Below are 24,253 nucleotides of genomic sequence, written 5' to 3'. Positions count from 1 at the left end.
ACCCACATTGCAACAACAAGCAAACTCCATGTAGGCAGCACAGCAGCAACAGCACCGTCAACCTCAAGTACATACACAAGGGAAATCTAGTGGAATAAATAGCTGGGCAGTGCCAAAGCAGAGCCGCAGCACTGTGGGACGGGATCACCGCGTCTGGAGGTAAGCGGTGACATCACAGCCCAGCCGTGCAGAGCTTCAAAAGATCTTGCACAAACGATGCCTGGGCCATTAGGTACTCAGTCGGCTTACACGCAAGATAAGCTGCAAAGGATACGCACTGTTCCCAATTTGTCTGCACACAGACACTAGTTTGCCTAAAAGCTGCACAGACTCTTAATGCAAATCTAACAATTGACTCAACATCTCTATTTACAATTACAAGGTATGTGAAGTTGGTCAAGCCTTATAGCTTAGCAACTGAGCTAATGCAAAAGCTTTATGCTATTCCCCCCCAAAATATAACCTTAATCATCCATGGGGCTGACTTGATGTAAACAGCAGGGAATCCAAGGCTGCATTACATCCTAATACTCTTTGGACCCCAGCTCCTGCCTGGGAGATGCCCACCAGTGACCATGCAGGACCTGGCAGAGCCATGGGTGGCATGTCTCACTTGGCAGCCTCCCCCACCCCACCCCGGTCATTGCTCACCGTATGCTATGCGAGCTCTACGGCAGAGCCTGCTGTCAGCCCACAGATGGACACACAGCCCAGACCTCTCCTGCGCAGCATCCCCACCACTCCAGCAAACACCTCCACAGCACACCAGCATCCCTGAAGTAAAGCAAGCATGATGCCATCAGCGTCCCTGCTGTTAAACACACCAAATATCCCTTTCAAGCTCAGTTCTAGGGAAACTAAGTGCTGATCACATCGCTGGCTGTCCTCTTCTCCCCAGGCATGCACGAGCAAACTTTAACCTAAGTCTGAAACAAGGTCAAAGCCTAAGGGGTCGTTTGGTTCCTACCAGCTTGGGTAGAAATGCAACAGCAACGCATACAGCCTGGGTTGGCAGCCAGCTGGCATTGCAGCACATGTCCTGGCTGCTCATCAGCTGCTCCATCCTAGCCATAACCTGTGCCATAGCTGTCCCCAGAGATGACAGGGGAGAAGGAGTTATTACAGCAGTGGGAAAGGCATGATCTGAAGGAAAATGAAGCCTTGAGAGGGAATAACCCCTATGCTGCTGCTTCTGGAGCAGCTGATTTCAGGAAGCTGAGTGCTAGTGCACCACATTTCCAGACTCACCCACACATTTTTGGAGCCCACCTTGTGAAGCACAGAACAGAGCTTTTTCCAAGAAAAGCCCTTCCCAAAGCAGCTCCTCCAGCTCAGCACCGTCATCCTCCTCATTCTCCTCTTCCTCCAAGGCAGCTGCCAGCAAAGAAGGGAATATGGCAACTGCAGAAGTCACTACGAAGCTTGTCGGTGGCTGATGCTTTAGGCTTATAAATTGCAGCTGTCCCGTGGCAACGTGTCAAATGTATCATGGACAAGATGCCACATTCACACCATTATCCCCATTGCAGTCCTCCCCACTGCCATCTGTTTGGAGCTGGGCCTCCTTGACAGGTGGCTGGTGGGATGGCAAGACGAACCATCAGCTTTTTAGTGGATCTTGCAGCACAGGATACACTGACTTTCTCCCAAATATCCTGCTGCCTGCTTAGGAACAGTCCCACAAGGAGATTCCCACTCACAAAGCCAGGCAGAGACATTGTCACGACAAACTGAAAGCTGTTTTCCCACACACACACACTTTTACAGCAGCTTGGTGGGCCTCAGGGGAGGTTTGCAGCATGGACCCCCTTGACCTGCAGCAGGGCCCACCTGGAGATGCAGCCACATGTCCTACCTGCCCTTCCTGACCCGAGCAAACTGCCCCAGCGAAGCCCTATCAGGAACACAGGTAGCTTCAGGACAGTTATTTGAGCTAATGCAGACACACTCCTCTAGCAACACTGGGTTTTTTTTAACCTTTAGCCTCTGTTTTGTTTGCACTGTGCTCAAATCGAGCCTGAAGGGCAGATGTCAGCAAAAGCCTAAAATAACCACATACCTCTGCACCCTCCTCATGCTTTTTCTGGAGACTGCATGGCCTCTGGACCAAGGTTTATCTGAAGTTTGGAAACCATTCCCAAAGCCCACCAGCATCACAGGATACAACACTGTGTGCTGGAGCCTGGAGACCCTGGGGAGGGGATGGAGGGTGAAGAGATGCTCTGGGTCACACCTGCACAAGCACCCACCTCTGCTCCTAGCACCCCAGCCTTGCTGGAGCACAGCCATCCTCCACCACCCACCCAGCCACAGGCTTTGAAAGACAAATGAGCCAGGACTGCTGGCAACAACCTCAGGAGATGAGATTTCCAGCCTTCCTGCCACTCTTCAGTCTTTCCCAGACTTGCCTCTTGCTCCTGGCAAGCTCAGAGCCAGTTCACTTTCCATGCATACATCTCCAAAGCTCAGCTTCTCTATAAGGCCCCTTTTAACACATCCTTTGCTCTTCTTTAAGGGCCGCCTTGCCCAGTTTATCATCTTTTTTCCAAAACTACTTCTGCCTTCTAAAAGCACATGGGAAGGAGGTTTCAGACTTTCCACTGAAACTGGCTTTTTCCTCCACCCATGCTTCCCTAAAACTGTAATTCAAACAACTTTAGTTGTACATTATTTTCTCTCTGAATTGCCCCTATGGATAATTTATCTTCTTTTAGTGTAGCTGTAGGGAGTACAATCTTATCTTTCAGCTCCAGCAATGCTGACAATTTCCTATCTTCTGATGCCTTCTGCTCTTTACTATGTTGGGGCTTTGTTATATAGTTGATTAAAGCAAAATTGCTTTTTGCTGCAGTTTTACTGCAATCTAACCCAGAAATGCCCAAAGAATCATAGTCATTTTTCACAATGCTCATCTGTTCACTGCTATAAAAGTCCTCCCTGCTCAGTCTGGAGTGTCTCTAATTCTGTACCAGCCATAATGTTTGCCATCAATTAAACCTCCCCTATTGACACCCCTTCGAGCTTTTGCAGGTGAGATACTGAAGATATTGAGGTGAGCCCATGGTCACTCACTGCTATCCCCCATTGTTCATTTTTTCCTATTGCTAAAAAATTCTTCTGCTCAGTAATTGCTTTTCTTTTCACATTTGCATCCAGAAGCTCTTCCCAAGCCCTCTCCACCGCAGCTTCCTCAGTTGCTTTTGCTTCTCAAAGGTGCAAAAAAGTCTGACGCCCAAACGTTATCCCCAACTCACAGCCTAAAGCCTCCATGAGAAACTCCTGATTCTCCCAGTTTAGCTTATTTCCAGGATTTAGCAGGGCATGGCACTGACCAACAACACAGTCCCAGCCCTGAATGCAGGGGTTATGCTCCAGTTCTCAGGGGTTATAAAAATACTTTTTGGCTATTCTAGGTGACTCAAGGACTTTGGCTATCCCCAGCCACCTGGGAGAAGGTTCCTGCATAGTGCATTACATGCAAGTTTCTAGAAAGTTTTTAGCTGTCCCATGCTCCAGCCCTCCTCTTTCAGCTCCCAAGGAGGGGCGGCCAAACCCATCGTGTTTTCACTGCCCTGACAATGCCTGGGAGGCTCACTGGGGAAGCCCATGCTTGCTGTGACAGGGAGCCCAAGCTCCCACCTCCAGGCACAACGGGCCCCTTCCAGCTACATTGGGGGCACAGCTTGCAGACCAAGAGACAGACTTGGCACTGTCCCAGGGCAGGATACCTGTGAGACCCTACCTGCTAGGGGAGGACATGAAAACCCTCATTTCAGCCACCAGCACATTCCACCTTGGTGCTCAGGCAAAAAGTCAAGTTCAAGGAATAGCTCCTGTGTCAGGCAGGAGGGCTGAGGCTACTGACAGCCCCCCAACCCCCACACCAAGGGGTGCCCACACAGAAGAAATCTGGCCTTTGAATGACAACAGACCCACTGCCTTCCCCAACGGCCAGCGAGGAAAAGGAGTGGAACTGAACCAAGAGGCAAAGGTGACCACAGCACAGGCCTCACCAACGGGGAGCATCCTGCATGATGCAAGCAGCCCCTGGGAAGATACCTGTGTCAATGGTCTACCCAGGCAGCAAGACAGAAAATAGGGCTGCCTACAGGAGATATCTAGATCCCACCCCAGAAAGGCCAGTCCGGGAGCCTGAGCTGGAACAGACTCACCCACACTCCAGCTCAAACAAACCAAGAGTGATTATCCGTCTCTGAGCTTATATGGATCAATGGGCAGAGGGGGCGCAGGTGGGGGTCCCAGTTGAAGATGCTTGAGGCCGTTAAAGCTATATTAATACCCACATGGCTAGACACAACTCTTTATCATGACTGACATTTGTTTTAGGTGTCATACTCTCAAGGGACAAGGAAGCCTCAGGTTTCATCAAATCACTTTTATTAAACCATTGCATTATTGAATAAAATAAATATGCCCCAGGCCAGCACAGACAGCCCCATCTCAGAAAGCCTGACCAGAAAAAGCCAAGAGAGCCGTGAAGGCTAGAAAAACCCACATGTCTAATCTGACCTGCATCACACAGGATTAGGAAAATTGTATCATTTGCCGTACTGTAAAGGCCAGGTAATACCTTTAATTTTGATTTAGCTGGTAAAGGATGACCTGCAAGGGATGTTGAAAATAAGTATTACATACAATAGATATGATAACCAGTACACACGACCTGTACAGTCCTGTACTGCCCACCATCACAAGCAATCTGTGCTGCTGCAGGCTGTTTGTCAGCTCAGTAATGAACTCCTAGCTGGGTTGTTCCCTCTGTCATCCCTCCAGCGATCCAAGCCTGATCATCTTCATTTCATTTTAATCATCAGCGTTTAGTCAAACATATTGGCATTTCTGCCTGGTTGGCTGCATGCAGCTGGGAGCCAGGGGGAGGCAGCGAGAGGACCGCAGTCAATGCGAAGCCATGATAGCACAGTTGTCATCGACATTTGGGTCACTGGGCTGCCTCCAGCCCCCCCAAAACAGGCTTAAGCACCCCTGCAGTGACACCCATATGTGGGTGCTCTTTTAGGAAGAAATGCATGTTGTGGGGGAGCTGGGACCAGGAACCACAAGCCCAGGAGAGAAGAGCAGAAGCCAGGGTGGCATGGCTAAATACAGCTCTGATGAGATGAAGGACCACATAGCTCACTGAGGTGTCCCTTGATGTAAAAAGCAGTGCACAGCACTTTGGGGATGGCACAAGTTCTTCTACCTCTTGAGCAACCTAAGCCTGCAGGCAGGGTGACAAGTCCCAAGGGCACTAACGGCCCTGAGCAGCCCCACCTGGGACTCCCACTGACACCTGCCCATGGGGCTGGGAACCCATTTAAGCTCATCCCAGGGTCCTCAGTCCTTGTTTGTGCTGTGCCTCTGAGGTGCAGGTATATAGTTCAGCCCCTAGCTATACTTGTTCTTAACTATGGGTGCTGTTGACCTGAATCCTGATCCACTGATTTCTCAGCTTGAACTGAGGTGTGTTTTATATCACATGGGACCAGCCTGGAGATCACCTGGCTGTGTCTGACCCTGGTTGCCCTCACCAGGATTGATCCTAAGCTGTGGATTGATTTTTGCAGCTCGATCTCAAGCCTACCTTATTTCTGTGAACGTGCCTGGGGCTCTTGGCTGAGCCTGGCTGCCTCCTGCTCTCCTTTCTAGAGTACCTTGGGGCTGGGCCTTCCCTGCTAGCCATGGTGTCCCCCTTGCTCCCTCATTTCTTAGGGAGTGGTGCCGTTGCTGCTCCCTGGCACAATGCCCCTGCTTGCTCTGGGCACCCCTTGACCAAAGCCAAGCTTAGTCCCCAGGCTACCAAAGTGTGATGGGAATAGTCTGAGTGGCCTGTGGGGAATAGCCCCAGGACACAGAGATGTCCCTGCATGCAATCAAAAGAGCCCATTTCCCTGCTCTTCTACCTCTTCAAGGAGATGAAGCTAAACCATTGCTGCAGGCGTTGCCCAGTCTGGCTCACGCTCACCCTGAGCAAGCCCTGCACTAATCCATGGGTGCCACCTGCCGTCTACTTCTGATGGCATCACCCACAGCTTCACCTTTGCACCATGTAAATTGCTCCAGATGTTCAGGGTTTTTTGCCTGTGCCTTCTCGGAGACCTCTCGTTGGGATCCACAGCTTGAAAGAGCAAGGTGGGGTGCAGCACAGCTGTCCCCATCCATCCTGCCTGTGGCTGGATGGAGCTGCTCCCAGCAAGAGCGGGACGATAATGTTATCCCTTTCCTTGGGGTAATGAGGTCAGGGAATAGCTCTTATGTGTCTGTAACTGGAAACTAAGCTATTGGACCCAGTTCCTTAAAAAGTTGGGTGGAGAAAACCATTACTGCATGGCTGAGCTGGATGAAAAATGTGCAATTGAGAGAAATAACTTTGGAGTTGGGTCAGAGAGGGAGAAAAGCACTTTCTTTTTGTCCTCCTTGCTGCTTCTCTGCAGAAAATAAGGTTAGACAAACTTCAGATTTTTTTCACAACAGAGATGAAATCAAATATGCTGGTATTTCTCACCGGACTGTTTGTTTACATTACAAATCATTCTGACCAAAAATTACTCTTTCTGTCACAATGTTTGCTTTGTGTGAAAAGACGTTTCTTCTCAGGAAAAAAAAAATTTAAAATAATCAGTTAAAACATTTTGACCAGTTCTGACAGGAACATTTGAACATGTAGGAGGATGGGAGATTGCTCAAAATAACCAAACTGCCATTACCCAATGGGGTTGAGATATGTAAAGCCAGCTTTCTGCAAAGTAAGTAAGTACATCTATATTCTCTTCTTATTACTACCCTGGGATCTTTCCTCCTTTTCAGAAAGCCCACTTCCCTATGATTTTAGAGCTTTTCCTTTGACTCTCATTCCTCAGAGCACATTTCTTTATGATTTTACAAGCTTTTCCTTTGCTTCTCATTCCTCAGAGCACTACTTTTTCAGTTCAATCTTTCTCTGGCTATTTAGGATGATAGCTGGTAAGGAGTCCCCAGTGCAGTACACCCTTTGTCTGTAAAAGAGCTAGAGAGCTTTTCTGGTGACTCTCTGGGGGCTGTCACCTCTGGTGACTTCATTCTATTATCTGATTAAGTTAATGGTGTTCCTCACTTGCCATTGTGCCTTTGGGGAGATGAATATACATTAATCATATGTATAACCCAAAGGCCAGAGCTCCTTTTTGGGATGCTTTACCTCCAGCAGTACTGCTCACTGCAGAGCTGCATGCCTCTACCACGCTGCAAGGCAGGCGAGGACTGCCGAGGGCCGGCAGCTGGAGTTTGAGGCTGGCTGGCTTTATATAATGTATATATTTGCACACATGCATTGCACTGTTCGCTCATTCATCTCTTCCCCGCACGCACAAAACAAACACAGCACATTATCTTGATCATGCACGTAACAATGCAGTCTTACAGTGCCAGGGCATTCTGGTTTGCAAATATACTGCATGCCTGTGTCTGTCTACAAGGTGATGTGAGCCTGCTGGATATGGATCTGTGTTTTCCCTCGCGTGTCGCCCTCAAAGTATTAACTGACATTATTCAGCATTTCTCAGCCCTGAGAACAGCTGCAATAGCTGAGTTTCGCTGCTAGACGTCAGCGAGTGTATCATGCTCTACCCTACATTTTCAACTTGCCAATAATACACTCAAAAGAAGGTGACTGCAAGTGAGACTTCTAGAGGCAAAGCTTTCTTCAAGTGCCAAAGCATATCAATAAATACATCAAAATAACGGGGATCTCTTAAACCCTTCTAGTTGCAAAAAGACAGTCTGAAAGATCATACAGAGAAAAGGATGCTGCCTCTTTGTTGTTCTGCAGTGTGATTTGCTGCTGACTATACATTTTTTTCCTTCCCCTTTGCTTCTTTTGAATCCCAGATTTTCTGTCCCCCTTTTGCTGAAGTCCTAAGGAATAATCAAAGAATAATCAAAACTGTGACATCCCATGTGAAAAGAAGATGAGTCTTGACTGAAGGGAAAATGCAGGGATTTTGAGTTACTGTGTTTGGAAAGTTTGACGTGTCTGAGTTCCCTCTGCCACTCACGAGGTCAGCAATCACCACACTCTCACAAAAAAAATGCATGACCCATAAGCATGGAAAGCCTCAATCTGGTGCAATACCAGCCTTTGTAAGAAACCTCCTTCCTTACTACCAAGCCACTGTGTTGAATCCATTGCTGTCGAATCTTCTTTTTCTCCACAACCCTAAGTGCAACCTGTTGCAAGGGGATACCCTTGTGCATGGCAGAACAGGTTTTTACCCTATACTAGCAGGAACTGATCTCACTATATATTAGGGATCTGTAGGAACCCTGTTTATGTTCCCCAAAAGACTCTTGAAGGCCACAGCAATCTTCAGATCAGGCGTCTCAGCACAGTCCTCTTCTGGCCATGGTGATCTGCTTTGGTTTCTTGTGTCGTATGTTCACAGCACCTCTGTGTCAAGCACAAGCCCACAGGCTAGCACAATCTGTGCAGCATCTTCGTTAACTGCTGTGGGTTAACCATCTCCGATCAGAGCCTTCGAGGGAAACCCTGGAAGCTGTGGCTCTGTGCTTGGGCAGAGCAAAGCTCCCCATGAGCATGCGCACCAAGGTGAAACCAGCAGCAAGCAGAGCAGCGTGTCCCGCAGTTGTCCCCAGGACAGAGCCAGAGCAATGTGAACATGACAGGTGAGTTATGCAATTGTGAGGAGAAGATCTAGCAAAACAACAGTGTGCTGAACTGGTTACAGAGGTAAAAAAAAAAAGCCTTCTGCTAACTTTGGCCCAGGCCTCTGGCAGCATGAGTCACTGTGAGCTGCCATGGTTACAAAACAAGTATTACTGTGCAGATACAAACCATGCTCAGAGGCAAGTACATTGCTAACTAGTTCCAAACTTGGGAAACTGTCGAGTGTAGGTAAGGCCTAATACCGAGTGGGTGTTTGCAAAAAGGAGAGTTATGGCAAAATCCTCTGGAGCTAATATTCAGCAGGCAAAACAGCATGCAAAGAGCAGAAAGAAGGACACCACTGTGTGAAACCATGATTTCTGGATCTTTTTGCCTATTCCTTATGGTTAGGGCAACTGTCAGAACCATTCCACAGAGATGGAAAAGGAGGATGTTTCTGCACCATGGCAAGAAAACAAATAGTAGTGTCACAGATGATTCAGCTGGCATGAACAGTGAGTCATGGAAATGCACCATGGAAATCCTCCAGCACAGGATGCACAGCACAGTGGAATATCTCTGATACACATCAAATCTAGCACCATGGCATCCTTGGAGAGTGAGGGGCAGCCAGGATTATGTATAGCACCAGCGTATGCCGAGATGTTTCTCACATGTGACCTCAGTCCTGTGAAACTGCAGTCATTAGGCCTAGGATCGTCTGATCAGAGTCTTGAAGTGCTCAAGCAGTGATTTCACTGGCTTCAAGTGAACAGTAGTTTTCACAAAAAAAGTGTCCGATCTTCCTCTCGTCTTTGAGTCACACCAACAACAAAAGGACTCAGAGTCTGTTTGCTAATGATCAGCTGACAGTAACCAGGCCAGGGTAAAGGATGAGGGATACAGTCAAGCAGCTGCTTCCAGGGATGGGGAGGAGTCAGGGCACGATGTGTGCAGCTGCTGCAGACTGTGCCCTGGTCAAACAAGCTCTTACTGCCGCGGTAGCACAGTGAGAGGAATTACAACTGCTTTGGGTGTTACCACCACAAGGCAAGCAGGCACTGCACCCGCTCCCCCTGTCCACCCCACTGTGGTACCATGGCCTGCAGAGATCTCCGCATTGGGAACTGAGCACTCTGCAGAAAGCAGAAAAACTGGTTTTGAGGGATTTTTTGCTTTTTATTCCAGCACCTTTCTCTGCTGGTCTGTCCCACGGTGTCCTACAATTCTTGTATCTCCCTACTTCAGGTGTGTGTTACAATGATGGGCTTGTGTTCAGCAGCGGGCTGCAGCCGTTCGTGTCATCCTATGCAGAGAGCAGTCAGAAATGTGGCTTAAGTAGCTACACTGGGCTTACTTTTGGCTGGGGTCACCAGTGCAGTACAAAGCAACCAGAGTGTACGAAGTAGATCAGACCTGGTATCTTGTTTTACAGGCATGAAAATATAGAGAAAACTTGTCCAAAGCTCATCAGCATCCATTTCTCAGGGCACTTGGCAGATCTGGTGAAGCAGGCATGAGCTTTAGCACTTTTTGCCCCCAATACCACCATGAACCTAGGGCAAACACCTTCGCTTCTTCCAGCCTTGGTATCCTACTCATGCAAAAAGGACAGGGCTCTGGAAAAAACTTTTTTTTTTTTTTAATATTGGTGGTGATTCATAAAATAGTTTAAGATCATTTTGGTGTTTCACAGGTGTGTGGACCTAAAGTTGAAGACTTTGGGATGGATTTGGCATTCCTCTGACATACCCTGACCCCTGCAGAATGGCACATAAACTCCTAAATTACCCTTGCAACTATGACAGGAACCAAAGTACTGGCTCATGGCCTGCCTTCCCCTGTGCCTGCTGGTACGCTAAGCCTATGAAGAACAGAAATGTGGAGGTATGTGGTGCTGCTCAGACTGCAGCTTTCCGGGCAGCAGTTGGGACTCTACCATCCCACCCGCTGCACTCCTGAGGTGACTGCAGCCTCAGGCAGGGTCCCCATCCAGCCCACAGCACCCCTGAGCCCAGCCTCAGGCGGGGGTCGCAGCACCCCTGAGGAAGGGCCCGCAGCGCCGGTGCGATGCCCCGGCAAGCCGCCACTGGCGCAGCAGCTGGTCGCCTCAGGAGGAGAACGGCGGCAACATGGCGGCCGCGGGGGGCGGGCGGCCGTGACGCGTGACACCCCCTCCCGCCAACCCGCCGCCGCGCGCGCGTCGCCCCCCTCCCCGCGCGGTGCCTCCCCCCCTCCTTCGCTGCCCCTGTTCAAATCTCGCGAGAGCTGGCGGCGTCGTCGCGAGAGTGGGTGCTGCGCTGCGGTAGGAGGTCGGCGGAGAAGGACGGAGCCGGAGCCGCTTCGCTCCCGCCGCCGCCCGCCTCACCCCGTCGCCCCCTTCCTCCTCCCGCTTCCCCTCCCCGGCCGGGGACAGGAGGATGTCGCGCTCCGGGCCGCTCCCCGCCGCTCTCTCGCTGTTGCTGGCGACGGCCGCGCTCCTGCCGGGACCCGCCGCGGCGCAGAACGGTGAGGGCGGTGAGGCGAGGCGGGCCGGGGGGGCGCGTTGCTGTGGGGGGCGGCGGGTCGCGACGGGGGGCGAGGGTCAAGCCGGGGTCTGGGCCCTGGGCTCCGCGGCTGCCCTCTCAGCCCGGGGTTGGGGGGCGAGCCCCGGTTTGGGGGGATCCCCCCCCCGCCGTGTTTTCGGCTCCCTCAGGGGAAGGGGGGCTGGCAGGGCCGCGCCGCGGCGGTCGCTCCCCCCGCTTCTCCTCAGGCGTCTCGTGCTACCGGTAATATGGAACATCTCCTCCCGCCTACTGAACCTGCATCTGCTGGGCTGCCTTAAATCATTTATAATGCAATAAACCCGTAGTTCCTTAGCAACTAAAGAGGTCCTCTGATAGGAGAGTAAAAGGAGAGGAAAAAAAAAAAAAAAACAACACTCCACCCTTCTTTCTTCCTTGTAGGATAGCATGAGCTAAATCCAGCGCGGCATGCCTCCTCCCTGATGAGTTTGCAGCCAAGTGCATGACAATTAGTGGCAGAACAAAGTGAGGCCAAGAGGCTGGTCTAACCGAGGGCGAGCCTCCTGCTTGAAGGAAGGTCCTGCAGTGCTCATAAAAATACATGTCTTGCCGTGCCATCTGAAGGCATGAGGGAGCCGTAAAGGCGGGTTTCATCTGCTCTAGAAGTGCCTGAGCACAGTCTTTCTGGAGGAGCTTCTTATGCAGCATCATGATGAAACTAATGTCAGGGATGCTTTGGCCTGTAAGTGCTGTGAAGGACAGGGATCTTGGCTCCCAAGGGGCTCGGGTCTGTCTGCGTTGGGGAAAATTTACCTGGAAGGAAGGGATACCTTCCTAATATGCCAATCGCACACAAGTTTTCATTGTGTTGGCCTCCCTTCTCTTTCCTTACTTTCTGCTCTGTACACTTGGTCCTAGTGTTTTCATTCTATTGAGGTGAATTGTGCCTTGCAGCATGAGGTCAGCTTTGGTGGCTCTTTGCTCTAGCAGAAGCATTGAGGCTTTTGGCATATTTCACAGTGACGGGAGGGATGTAGATGGAAGAAATAATGTCCCAAAGATCCCAGATTAGAATTGTTGCCTTAGTACATGCAGATTTTCAGGCTCAAGTCTGTTTTCAGACTACATCTTGGTGTCTATTAACCAAACAGAAGCAACTTTGACATCCACACTGTACGAATGAAAACTGTAGGCTTTCTGCAGTATGAGGGACTTTTTTTGTGAGCTCCCAGGAGCATGCTAGTTGGCTGAGTTGCAGATAAAGCTGGTTTTCTGTTACAGTGATGCTGTCTGCTTCCAGTGATAGCTGTGCCTTATGAGCATCGTCATGGCAGGGTTAATCTGCCTATGCTGTGTTTCCCCTTGTATTTGGGCGGAGTGAGGTGAGCAGCCTTCTGACAAGCAAGTTAAATGGGTTGTGTGCCTGAAGCTGTTCCTATGCAGAGTTAGCAGGCAAGGTGTCAAATGCTGGCAGCTGGTATAACAATTCCAAATAGCTGGTAGGCAGTGCAAACATTTGGTGTTGGACAGTAGTTATATGTCTGGAGGTCAACAGTGAAATAAATTTTTGGGATAGGTGGAAGGCTTTAGCCTTTCAGTGTCTTAATCATGATTTCTATTCCTGACATGAAGCTAACCAAGCAGTAGCAGATCTTGGCATGAGGTAAGACTGCAGACCCCAGGTGTATCCTGAAAGCTCATTAATTTTTATTTGGTTAACTAGGGTCATCCAAGCAATTAAATGGTAGGGGAGTCAGAGTATCTGTACTGCTGTAAGAGTTTACACAGGTGAGTGAAAATATTCTTGGAAAGGAGTAAGCACTTTCAAGCCAAGTGAAAGGTGGAGGTCCTTCTGAATAAGGCTTACTGCTTCTGTTGAATTTTTACCCTAATTGGAATGCTGTTGTAATGGAGGGAAACAAATTTAAAGATGGTAGGCCCTGCCACAGAGGAACTGTTTTCTTTCAGCAAATAATGGCCAATGAGATGCTTCATGAAATGGAACAATTCCTCTTTTGCTTTGGCATGAAGAATAGGTACAGCCATTTTCTGAATTGTATATACTTCTTGTAAGTCATTAGAAAAATTATGTGGTTTGAACGGGCATGTGCATGTTAGGGACAACGTCTTTAAAGACAAAACACATCTAACACACATGCGTGCTCTTTGAAGGTATACAGAAGGATCCCACAGTGTGTATGCAAAAATTGTATTATCTATTATTGATATGGAGCAGTTGGTGTAGTGAAAGGTGATAGTCCAGGTGCTGTTGAACGTACAGTAACACCATGTGAGTTTAGGATGATAAAGGAATGGCAATGTACTTGAAACTGCAGGACAGGTCACCACTCACCTGGCACAGAAAATGCCCAGTGGAATCCTGAGTGTCTGTGGGGAGCAGCTTTTTTTTCTGCTTCTGACAAGAGATCACTGTTGAATAGGCAGTGATATTTCCAGAGTTAATGTAATTCAGAATATTTTGAACCAGACTCACCTATGGACTTAAGCTTACCAAAAGTGGAAGTGGGTTTTTGACACTTGCATGGATTGTTTTTAAAGCTCTTGCATAAACACCTGAAGATCACAGAAAAATTTAACTTTCCTGAATATTGTTCTGAGAAGATTGTCGGGTTCTTTGGGGCTGCATTTCTGATGCATGCTAGCTTGTCACTGGTATCCAGAGGATAGTTTAGATGAAGTGACAGAAAGGAGGGTTAGAAGAGACATGAGGAAGGATGAGGAGGAACTGCTGGAAAAAGCCAGTCTGTCAAGGTGATCTGTTAAACCGTAGTTTCCAACTGCTATTTGTTGGAAAATCAATTTAGCGCTTCAAAACGGCATCTTCCCTATGGAGTGGTGCTTGACTTGCTCTTTGGTGATGAATAACATGCCTCTTCCAGTTGATGTTTTTTAACCTTTGCAGTATCTTTGTTTCTCCAGCTGCTTGTTAAAAATAAAGACTTAAGTGTACTAATACTTTCACCTTAGAGTGTTTGGATCTAACGGAGCATGGCTGTATTTTTACTGTTTGAAATAGATCCTTAGACTGCCCCCTTGCAATCCACAGTGTGTTTCTTCAGCACGTTAACGTGAGTTGAATTGCTAGCAGTTTTTCAGAGTCTTCCCTTTTCAAAGTTTTTGTCTGGCAAAGTGCGGTTAAAACCAGACTTCATATATTTTGTAGAGGAGGGAATTAAACATCATCGTCATTTTTTAAAACTGAAAGCTGACTTGATAAAATTGCTAGGGTTATTCAAAGCAAATAAAAACAAATTAAGGTAGATGGTACTTGTTTAGCTGTGCTCTCTTCATCCTGTTTGTATGAATGTGAAGGAACTAACTAGCTGGCTGAAAAATAGAACGTGGCTTTTCTGTTGGCAGAAACCAGTATAGAAATGACTGTAAAATCAAGAAAGAGTAGCTTCTTAAAATTAGTTTCTTCTTAAAAGAGTGAAAAACCTTCCTTTTATCCTTGTAATGCTATTTCTGACTGCTGATTCTCATCCATTTTGCACTGATTGTATTCTGACATGATTTTGATGGTCCCCAGATAAAACTGAAACAGTTTCATGCAGCATTTATGGAGCGTGAGTGTGGGCTGAGCATCGAGGAAGATGTTCAAAGTTCTGTTCTCTTTCCCACCATTGCTATTCTCCTTCCTCCTACAACTCCCGCATAGGAAACTTAAATACAAGCAATACACTTGAAAATTGCACCGAATTCTGACAGATCTCAACTAACAGGTAAAGAGGTAGTAACTGCTAGTACTGACATTTCAAACAATAGTTTTAATTATGTTGAGAAACAGTTCAAAGTGAGGGACTACTTTTCAATAATGAAATACACTGAGAGTGTTAACTCTCCTTACCACATATTGCTGTATGAAGACTACTTCTTGTTAAATTCATGAATGAAGTGCATTCTCTCCTGCACAATGAGCTGTTTCTTTTGCTGTAAGCACTACTTTAGAGGAGGCAATTGTAAAAAAGTTGCATTGTAAAGGACAATGCTAGCCTGTGATTCATCCTTGGGTTGTAAAGACAGAGTGTTCAAACTCTCCTTAGCTTCAAGTGCTGGAGGTGCTGCAGCTCCCACTGTTAAGATTGGAAATCTGGTAAACTGTTTCTGCTTATCAGCTGGAAATTTCTTCTGTAAATCTAACCTAAATCTGCTTTCCTGTTGTTTTAAGCTTTTTATTCTTTTTATCTGTGCAAATTGAGCGGGAAAGTGGGTGTTAACCTTCTTATCAGCAATTACCATCTGTACTTCTCTGGATTGTCATGGTCCTTCTTGGTAAGTTGTATTTTCCTGACTATTCCTGGTGCTTTTCTGTGGATTTTCTTCAGTCACGTTTTCTGGAGTGTGATGTGTAAAACTGGACACACGTCCAGTTGGGACCAGACCAAGATTCAGTGGAGTGGAAGGGATCACTCAATGTGTCTTGCATATGGCATTCCCGCTTATGGTTTCTTACAGTAAAACATTTTTGACTTGTGTCCCGTGGGATCCTTTATGGTGGTCAGATCTTAAATTGCAGGATTGCTACTTTGCATTCCTTTACTGCCTAAACCAAGTAGTTCTTAAATGTTCTTAAGTGGCATCTCATCTACTTCTGATGTCTTCCCTCACTTGTCAAAAGACCTATTTTATCTTCTTGAGCATGCACCCCTACTTCAGCTTGCTTTGGCTTTATCGGCTTAAGAGACCCTCTAGCCCATCATCGGCCTTATTTCATTCTGTTTTCTGTCTACTTGTTCGTGTACTGTATCTCAAAAAACATGCACATGGTACACCAAGCTACATTAATGAGATTTTATTTTTTATTCTGAGGCTCTTGTATAGGACAGTATTAAAAGCTTTACTAAAATTAGGAAAACTGCGTCTGTTCTTTCTCCTCTACAGTCACCTTTAGGTTTTAGTAACTTTATAGTATGAGGTCAGATTGTTGTGTCAAGCCGTATCAAACTACGGGTAGGCAGTGCAGCTCTGTTCTTCCTTCCCCTAAGCCATTCTGTATTTTTGAGCACTTCCAAGCAGCTTCTGTTTTTTCTGGACACTGAAATTGGACTGACTGGTCCTGCGACTCCACAATTGTTCCATTTAAGTGTTTTAAACATGGGCACTGTCTGCCCTTTTCTACTCACCTATCTTCCAAAAGTACTGCAGAAGGAGTTGAATTAAACCCCGCAGCTTGACACTCCCATACTTTCCAAAGCAACCTGTAATCTGGTTTTAGAGTTTTTCCCCAAGGCTGTTTATCACTATGGTCATACTTTGTTTGGAATGGCGTATGTGATAACAGGTTCTCTTTCCAGTCTTTTCCGTGCACCTGAGCTTTCTGCCTGTGCTGAAGTCCTGCTGAGGTTGTTCATAGAAACCCACCAGTGGTTAAGATGCTATTCCTGCTGCCAGAGCCAGGGGATGGATGTCCAGATACAGAATATGATCTTGCACAGAGTCAGTTAGATGCTTGAGAACAGCCTTTATGTGTCAGTCAGACTTCCTAAAACAAGCAGCTTATCAGTATTTCGTAATGATTATAGTGGCTTGTCGTTTTTTTCCCAGTTAATTCTAGAATAAGGGACATGACTTGTATAAAGTTGGAGGGAGAATGGCTGTTAAAACATAACTTGGGAGTTATCAGAGCTCCGTATCAAACGTAATATTCAGTTGTTCAAATCAGGTTAATTATCTGTAACATTATTTCTGTGCTTTTAAAAATCTTACTCGATATGCTAGATTTATTTTCACTTTGTTACATGCTTTTGATGTCTTGTACTGTGTGGTCATCTCTTGGTGTTGGAGATTGAGTCTAAATAAAATTTCAACCTGGATTGAATATCTATCTGTGTCAAAACTTCGAAATATTTATCCCCTAGTAAGATAACTGCTGTAGACTTTTAAAAATTCATGCCCTTTTTTATAAGCTTGAAGCTTATTTAGATCACCTGTGTGGCTGAAGTCACCATGCACTAATGCAAACTCATTCAAGAAACAAGCCAGGAACTTTTGAAGTTGTGAAGGGTTCTTCATCATACGGTGTCAGAAGCGGTAGAACTCTGCTATAATTAAGAATGAGAAGTTTTTTGAGAGCGAGATGGGGATTTATTTCCACCATTTCTGTGTCGGATGCAGTAGAAAACAGCACCATCATGTCAGCATAGTATTTTGGCTGCTGGAAGGTGTGTATGTGTGGGGGAAAGTGTGAACAGTGGGCTCTAATCCTGGGAAGAGGATGTTGAGTAAATATGACCCCACATGGCACGCTGTTGAAGAGTTGTAGGAGAGGAGTGCCTTCATCCTTTTCTTAATGGCTTTGATGTTGAAACAGGGTAGGGTAGTAGAAGATCTCTGCTTTGCAGCTGCTTTTGAAGGAGGGAGGAAGAGGCATCGTGTCTGTCTTCCGTTCTTTGGAGGTGTAGTTGGAACTTCAGTATGTAAGATGGAGCCTCAGGGACACAATGTTTGTATCTGTTGTGTTAGCTGTTGATACCAGGTTGCAAGCCTTTTGATATATCAAAGAAAAAGCAGGGGCAGGGATGTTATGAAAGAACAAATTTTCCAGATGATGATGAGGAGGAAAGTGCCCAAGACAGTAGGTGACTAGCTAAATGGACTTGCATTGTGAGGCCCGTTTGTAGGGGAAAAGTAGATCATAATGTCCTGTTCTGGTCTGAATAAAGTGTGTGGGGGGAAGTCTTGGATTGCTGTAATTCATATAGTCTTGTTTTACATTACATGTTTTAAAATGCCACATTAACAAATCTATTGAACTGAAGTGCTACTTAGTGTAGCTAAGCAGTGTAGCTACTTACTACCCACATTTTGTGAATCATCGCTAGCGTTGTAGGGGCCACAACGGCTTTCCCTATAGCTTGTGCATTTGTTTGGAAACCTAAACTAAATGCATTTTCTGAGGGGCATATTGAAGACCTGAGAAAATAAGAGGAAGGGGAATATAATGGACTAGAAAAGGAAAGGCCTGAAAAGACGCAATCAGTCCAAAACTGTGAGTGAGAAAAGGATTTAATTCTGGGAGGTTGGTAAAACTGATAAAGAGTGTATTTTACATTTAAAAAGAGAAAATTGAACTGAAATGCCTAGAAAAGAGCTTGACAAGGATTTTGACAATGCAGTAGGCTCCCAGCAGACATAATGGCAGACCAAAGGCAGACCGAAATAATTTCTTGAAGGTGTACAGCATGAGTTTGAAAAAACAGATGCTTGAGTGCATTTTTAAAGTCAGAGTAGATACCGTATTGACTGATCACTCTTGGATTTTTTAATTTTTTTTTTTTTTTGCCTAGTTTGTTAGGAAAGCTTTGTGGTAGTTAACTAAGGTAATCTACCTTAGCAGGTTCAAGTTGTAAATGTGCAAGTATTTTAATTCCTGTCATATTAATTCAGAACTCCTAATAACAAATTAAATTACGCTAAATGATTTAAATGCAATTATAAATTGGAGTTCAGCTGCACGATTTCTGTTAGTCTTGTTAAATTCATGCAAGTGTTGTAATGTTAAGAAGCTCTTGTCTTTCTGTGTTGCTAAACACTATGTAATGACTGACGTAAGTGTTCAAAATGTTATGTGATACCTTCTTTCTTGAGGAAAATCTGAAATTAATATTACAGTCCAGAGCCTAAAAGAGCAATGCTCCAGAGATGGTTGTGTAAATTAGGGTTGCTTGGCTGGGCAAAGAAAGGAAGATGCCTTGACACAGGATCTGAGATCGTAAACACATCCAGAGAGTTGGCTATGGGTGCGTTTGGTTTCTGTTTAGGGGGTTTTTTGCAAGTTTAGTTGCTGGGTTTTGTTGTTGGTGGTGGTTGTTTGTTGGTTTTTTTTAATTCTCAGTACACTAAAGGATAATTAATAGAATGTAGTTGAAAAGGACAGAACGAATGCTAGGTGGGTATTATTTGATCTGTGATACACAGCTTTCCATGGCATTGTGAAAGCTAGTTTCTGTAAGTCTTGGGCACAAGACTGAGAAGATAAGCCAAGCTACTGTGTGTGCAAGGATTATCTTTTCCCGTGAATTATTGGTGGGTTGAGGGTGGCCTAGTGCTAAAAATTCATAGTGTTATAGAAGATGGGCTTGATTTTAATTCCCTGTTTGAGCAGGTTAGAATCATTGTTACCAAGAGGTGTAATGCAGGCTGACTGAGCAAAGAATTAGAAGATCTATAACATACAGTTTTGCAGTATGTGGTTGATATTGTTGTCTATGTACCTTCAAGCAAGGACAGCAAAAATCTGTTTGTCACACTGGTGGTTAATTTCTGCTTGAGGGAGTCTAACCTGTATATACTGACAGTTTACCTAAAGCATCCTTTTGCAGGGAACTTAATATTATTTTGTCCTCTCCTCTTTGCTTTAAGCATCCAAGGTTGCAAGCAGCTGAATCCCATTCTCACATATATTTTTTTTTAATGTATTGCATATCTATAATTTTTATAGAAGTATGATGACATATTAATTCATGTTTGGGGGGGGTCTAATTTGAAGTGGGAAAGACTCATATCACTGTGTGTAACTTGAAATGTTTTAGTTCTGCGCAGATTCTTACCCTGTGCAGTCCTGTGTAATCTTTATTTAGAAAGGAGAGGGTATAGCAGGAAAAGATTGAAAACTGTTCCAGTGAGGTTTGAGGAGAGTTAAGAGGCTAAGATCAAACAAAGCCAGAAATAAATGACATGGAGGACAGAAATTATATATTGTGGTGGTTTGACCCTGGCTGAATGCCAGGTGCCCACCAAAGCTGTGCTGTCACTCCCTTCCTCAACCAAGACAGGGGAGAGAAAATATAACAAAATGCTTGTGGGCCAGAGATAGGGACAGGGAGATCACTTGGCAATTACCGTCATGGGCAAAACAGATTCCACTTGGGCAAAATTAGTTTATTACCATTCAAATTGGAAAAACACCTTGCCCCCACCCCTCCCTTCTTCCTGGGCTTAACTTAATTCCACGTTTCTCTGCCCCCTCCCTCCGAGTGGTGCAGGGGGATGGGGGTTATGGTCAGTTCATCACACATTGCTTCTGCTGCTCCTTCCTCCTTGCACTCTTCCCATGCTCCAGTGTGGGGTCCCTCCCTCCCGTGGGAGACAGTTCTCCATAAACATTTCCAACGTGAGCCCTTCCCACGGGCTGCAGTTCTGCACACTGCTGCAGTGTGGGTCCCTCCCACGTGGTGCCGTCCTTCAGGAACAGAGTGCTCCAGCATGGGTCCCCCACGGGGTCACAAGTCCTGCCAGCAAACCTGCTTCAGCACGGGCTGCCCACAGGGTCAGCCTCCTTCAGGCATCCCCCTGCTCCAGCATGGGGCCCTCCACAGGCTGCAGGTGACTACCTGCTCCACCATGGACCCCCATGGGCTGTGGGGGGACAGCCTGCCTCACCATGTTCTTCGCCACAGGCTACTGGGAAATCTGCAGCACCTGGAGCACCTCCTGCCCTCCTTCTCCACTGACCCTCATGTCTGCAGAGTTGCTCTCACATAGTCTCACTTCTCTCTCTCGCTGGCACAAAAAAAAAAAAAAAAAAAAATTTTCCTTCTTAATATGCTATCACAGAGGCGCTACCACTATTGCTGGTTAGCTCAGCCTTGGCCAGGTCTGTCTTGGAGCCAGCTGGCGTGGGCTCCATTGGACATGGGCGAAGCTTCTGGCATCTTCTCACAGAAGCCACCTCTGTAGCCCCCACGCTACCAAAACCTTGCTGTGCAAACCTACTGTGTATATATAAGGCAAGTTTGCTGGTCTTAGTATACTAAAAAATGCAGTAACAGGATGTACAAATTGTAGTTTTAAGCCAGGTAGTCACCAAATAAACTTCTACGCTGAGCATGAGGCATTATTCTGTTTCTCAAGTTTGTAGCTGAAGACTTGCAGTGTGGGTAGGCTCTGTCAGGCAGCTTAGTTTACACTTGTGATAGATTACCTTAAAGAGTCTAGGAAGTGAATAGGAAGCTCATTATGTGGGGATATCACTTTATTTGGTGTTTGCACATGGTAAGACAAGTTCTGCAGCTAACTTCTTCCTCTTGTTATGACTGCCAGGCTGCATAAACAGTGAATTTAGTTGTTTTTGTTGAGGCTTACCACTTCACTAGGAGAGAACTGCCTTGGGGAGGTGTTTTCAAAATGCCAAAGCAGCTCAACATCATGGGTTTGTGACTCGGTTTCGTGAGCCAGGCTGCACCTGGTCTTTGGAATTTGGAAGTCTCCTCTGAATGGGCTCTTCCCTGTTTATGTATGTTGGGAAGCTAGGGCTTGTCTGGCCTGCCTTTCCCCCCTCCCTCCCCTTGCGTTTTCATGCTGGGGAGAGCGTTAAAAAAGGTAGTGAACAGAGCTGTTACTAGCTGCTTATGATCTATCCCGTTAGACACAAGTGGTTTTTGTTTACCCTAATGGTAAAATCTGAGCATGTCTCAGGCATACTGAAGGACTTGGTGCAGATACTTCCAAACTGCAGGTGAAAAGATTATTTGGTAGTTATTTGAACAAATAGACATTTTGGTTATACTTGGAGAGCTTTTCTTTGGTACGATTGCTCTAAATCTGCACGAAGAGAAAAATACATCCGGGTTGCTGCTCCCTTTATGCTTCATTTTTCTTTAAAAAGTGGTACATTTGGTGCCTGTTTGGTGCCCAGAATCTAGAAACTGACACTGCCAGTTATTTCTGTTTATCTTTGTTTCATTTGGGGACTTGCCCTTTTGCTCTTACAAGCTTCACCCCTCTGCTCAGGCCTGGGGATGACCATCACTCTCTGGTCTGACACCAGTGCTTTCAGAACTGCCAAAAAGGTTACATTTCACAAAATTGTGTTCTACTGTATTTGGGTTTGTGTTTCTGTTGATGACTAGCATCCGTCATAGAACACTTTAGGTCATGTTCACCTTTGGATTTCCCCTTCCAGTGTAGGTGCTATCACCTCTGACCCTTGTATTTTTGGCAGTATTTGAGCTTTATCCTGTTAGTGCTGATTCTTTCTTTATACAGAATGATTAGGAATGGTTACCTGGCTGTAACCATTCAGCTCTGTGAGGGCTTTTCTGCTTGTTGTCAAACATGACTGTAGTATAAATGTTTTTATTTCTTTCTGTTGTGTTGTTTGTATTTAGATCAGTTATGGTGCAATTCTCCCCATTTTTTTTCCCCCCGCAACTTCAGCAGAGAGGACACTGTGTGGTAATGCAGTGTTCCTTTCCTGGCTGTTTGCTTGCAGAAACGAACTGCTTGTTGTGGACAGGACAGTTCACATCTATCCCCAGTTTTGAGGATACTGAACCTAATATAAAATTTAGATATACAGTACTGATGGTCTACTTTCAGACTTAATTTGTTAAGTTTTTAACGGACAGATTTTTTAACACTTTGCTGCAAGTTCTGTAGTGCTCAGTAGCAACTTAGGATCTCACTTAAGGGTGTAAGATAGTTTTAAAGCAAATCTGCATGTTTTGGGTCTCAAGATTCTCAAAGCTCCTATTTTTAGCAATAGCAGGACCAGTTTAGTGACCCCGATCTTGAGCCATATGGAGTAAGAAAAGAACAAAAGTTGGTTTTGGTTTCTAGGAAGTGAATTAGTTGGGAGAATGAACAAAAATGACAGGATGGAGAGAAATAGCTTTTAAGGAGCTATAAAATAATGCCCAAGGCAGTAACAGTAAAAGGGCATGGATGAATACAGTACTGGTTAGAGTCTTCTCCTTTCCCATACCTCCATCTTCATAGTCTCAAATCTTGCTTTAAATAGATACAATGAAGTGTGTGGCTCTTTAGTACACGGTAAGTGTTTGATAGTTATAGTTGCTTGTCAGTAGCCTCCATTTACATTTTTCAGCAAAGCATTATCACATTCTTTTTTGTTGTCCCTTTATTTATGCCTCTTCTAGGCAGCAAAGTAACTGCAGAGATGATTTATCCTTTTAACAGCACCTACCAGATGTTAATCTGGCATTGGCTGCCCAGTCAGTACCAGTATGAGGGTGCCTTGTCCTGCATTGCTGCTCTCCTCTTCTGGGACCTCAGTGTGACAAAATGAAGTGGATTTATAATTCCCAAAGGGTTTTCCAAATATTATACTTTTGTCCTCTTTTTGCAAACTGAAACAGAGCTCTTGCCTCAAACAGATGGAAAATTACTAAATAAAGCTTTTTGGTTTCTTTGTGGAAATGTAAACTTGCTCTAAGATGGCAATGAAAATGTCACCTTTAGTTTAGGAAAACCCTCAGCAGCAAACTCTTGAATGCTGACAGAAGATCACAACATGTTTGCCCTATTCTTACATCCTTGCTGCAACCACCACTGTTAAAGGCCTGCTACAGGATAAATTTTTTCAGTGCTTCTGTCTTGTCTGTAGTAAGGTATTTAAAAAATGTCTTCTAATGCTGTTGTAAAGTGACTGTACAATTGAAAGTGGTCTGTGGTTCAAGAGCGCGTGATGGACTTCATAGTGTTGTCATGTTAAGTATGACAGCTCTTTACCAGCGCTGTGATGTAAAATAGAAGTAATACCTTTTTTACTGGAGTTTGGGGAGATGATTCAAACTAGGTTTTAACCAAATTGTTTACCATTTATACCATTCTCAAACACCATAAATCTCTAAAACGTAGTCAAACGCACTCTTAAATATCTCTCAGCTGTAGGTCTGGATTCCCTGTTATCTTGAGGAGGCTGGACTTGAGTTCTCTTGATGGTTCAGGCATGCCAGATCCTGCCACAGACGTCTGTGTAGTACTTATTTTTGTTTTTCATATCTCCTCAGTTTTATAGTGAAGTCATCTCAATCCCTTGCCGTTCAAGCTTCTAGTTCTCACTCCTGTCAAGCTATCTGCGTAAATGCATTGTATCAGTCATGTGGTGGTACTGCTGCTGAGTTCAAAAAATAAGAATTGCCAAATTAATGTTTAAAGGCTGCTTAGCTAACTGTTAGGGGGCTTCACTTCTTTAATGCTTGCAGAACCCTTATAGTAGATACAGGTTTTGGGTTGTGTCATCCCGTCCCCTCATTAGTACTGGTGGCGTGGTGGTGGTGGTCTGTAAATTTCCTGAACAAAAGAACAGGTTTCTTTCAGTATTTTA

The 24,253-nt window shown here is 45.6% G+C and overlaps 1 protein-coding gene across 3 annotated transcripts in view; it reads left to right on the top strand.

Annotated features, from left to right (window-relative positions):
• Positions 1-10,918: 10,918 nt before the first annotated feature.
• Positions 10,919-24,253, top strand: part of NPTN (neuroplastin) — a 59,699-nt gene continuing 46,364 nt past the window's right edge. The window contains exon 1 of one of the 3 annotated variants that reach the window (XM_037394564.1): positions 10,919-11,167. In XM_037394564.1, coding sequence (XP_037250461.1) covers positions 11,080-11,167 — 88 coding nt within the window. In that variant the 5' untranslated portion in view covers positions 10,919-11,079. The remainder of the gene's footprint in view (positions 11,168-24,253) is intronic. The other 2 variants (XM_037394563.1, XM_037394565.1) reach the window with 2 other exon arrangements.

The sequence above is a fragment of the Falco rusticolus genome, chromosome 7, assembly GCF_015220075.1.
Source record: "Falco rusticolus isolate bFalRus1 chromosome 7, bFalRus1.pri, whole genome shotgun sequence".
Taxonomy (NCBI): Eukaryota; Metazoa; Chordata; class Aves; order Falconiformes; family Falconidae; genus Falco; species Falco rusticolus.
The sequence above is the reverse complement of the archived record's forward strand: the minus strand, read 5'-3'. Positions and strand labels throughout refer to the sequence as shown.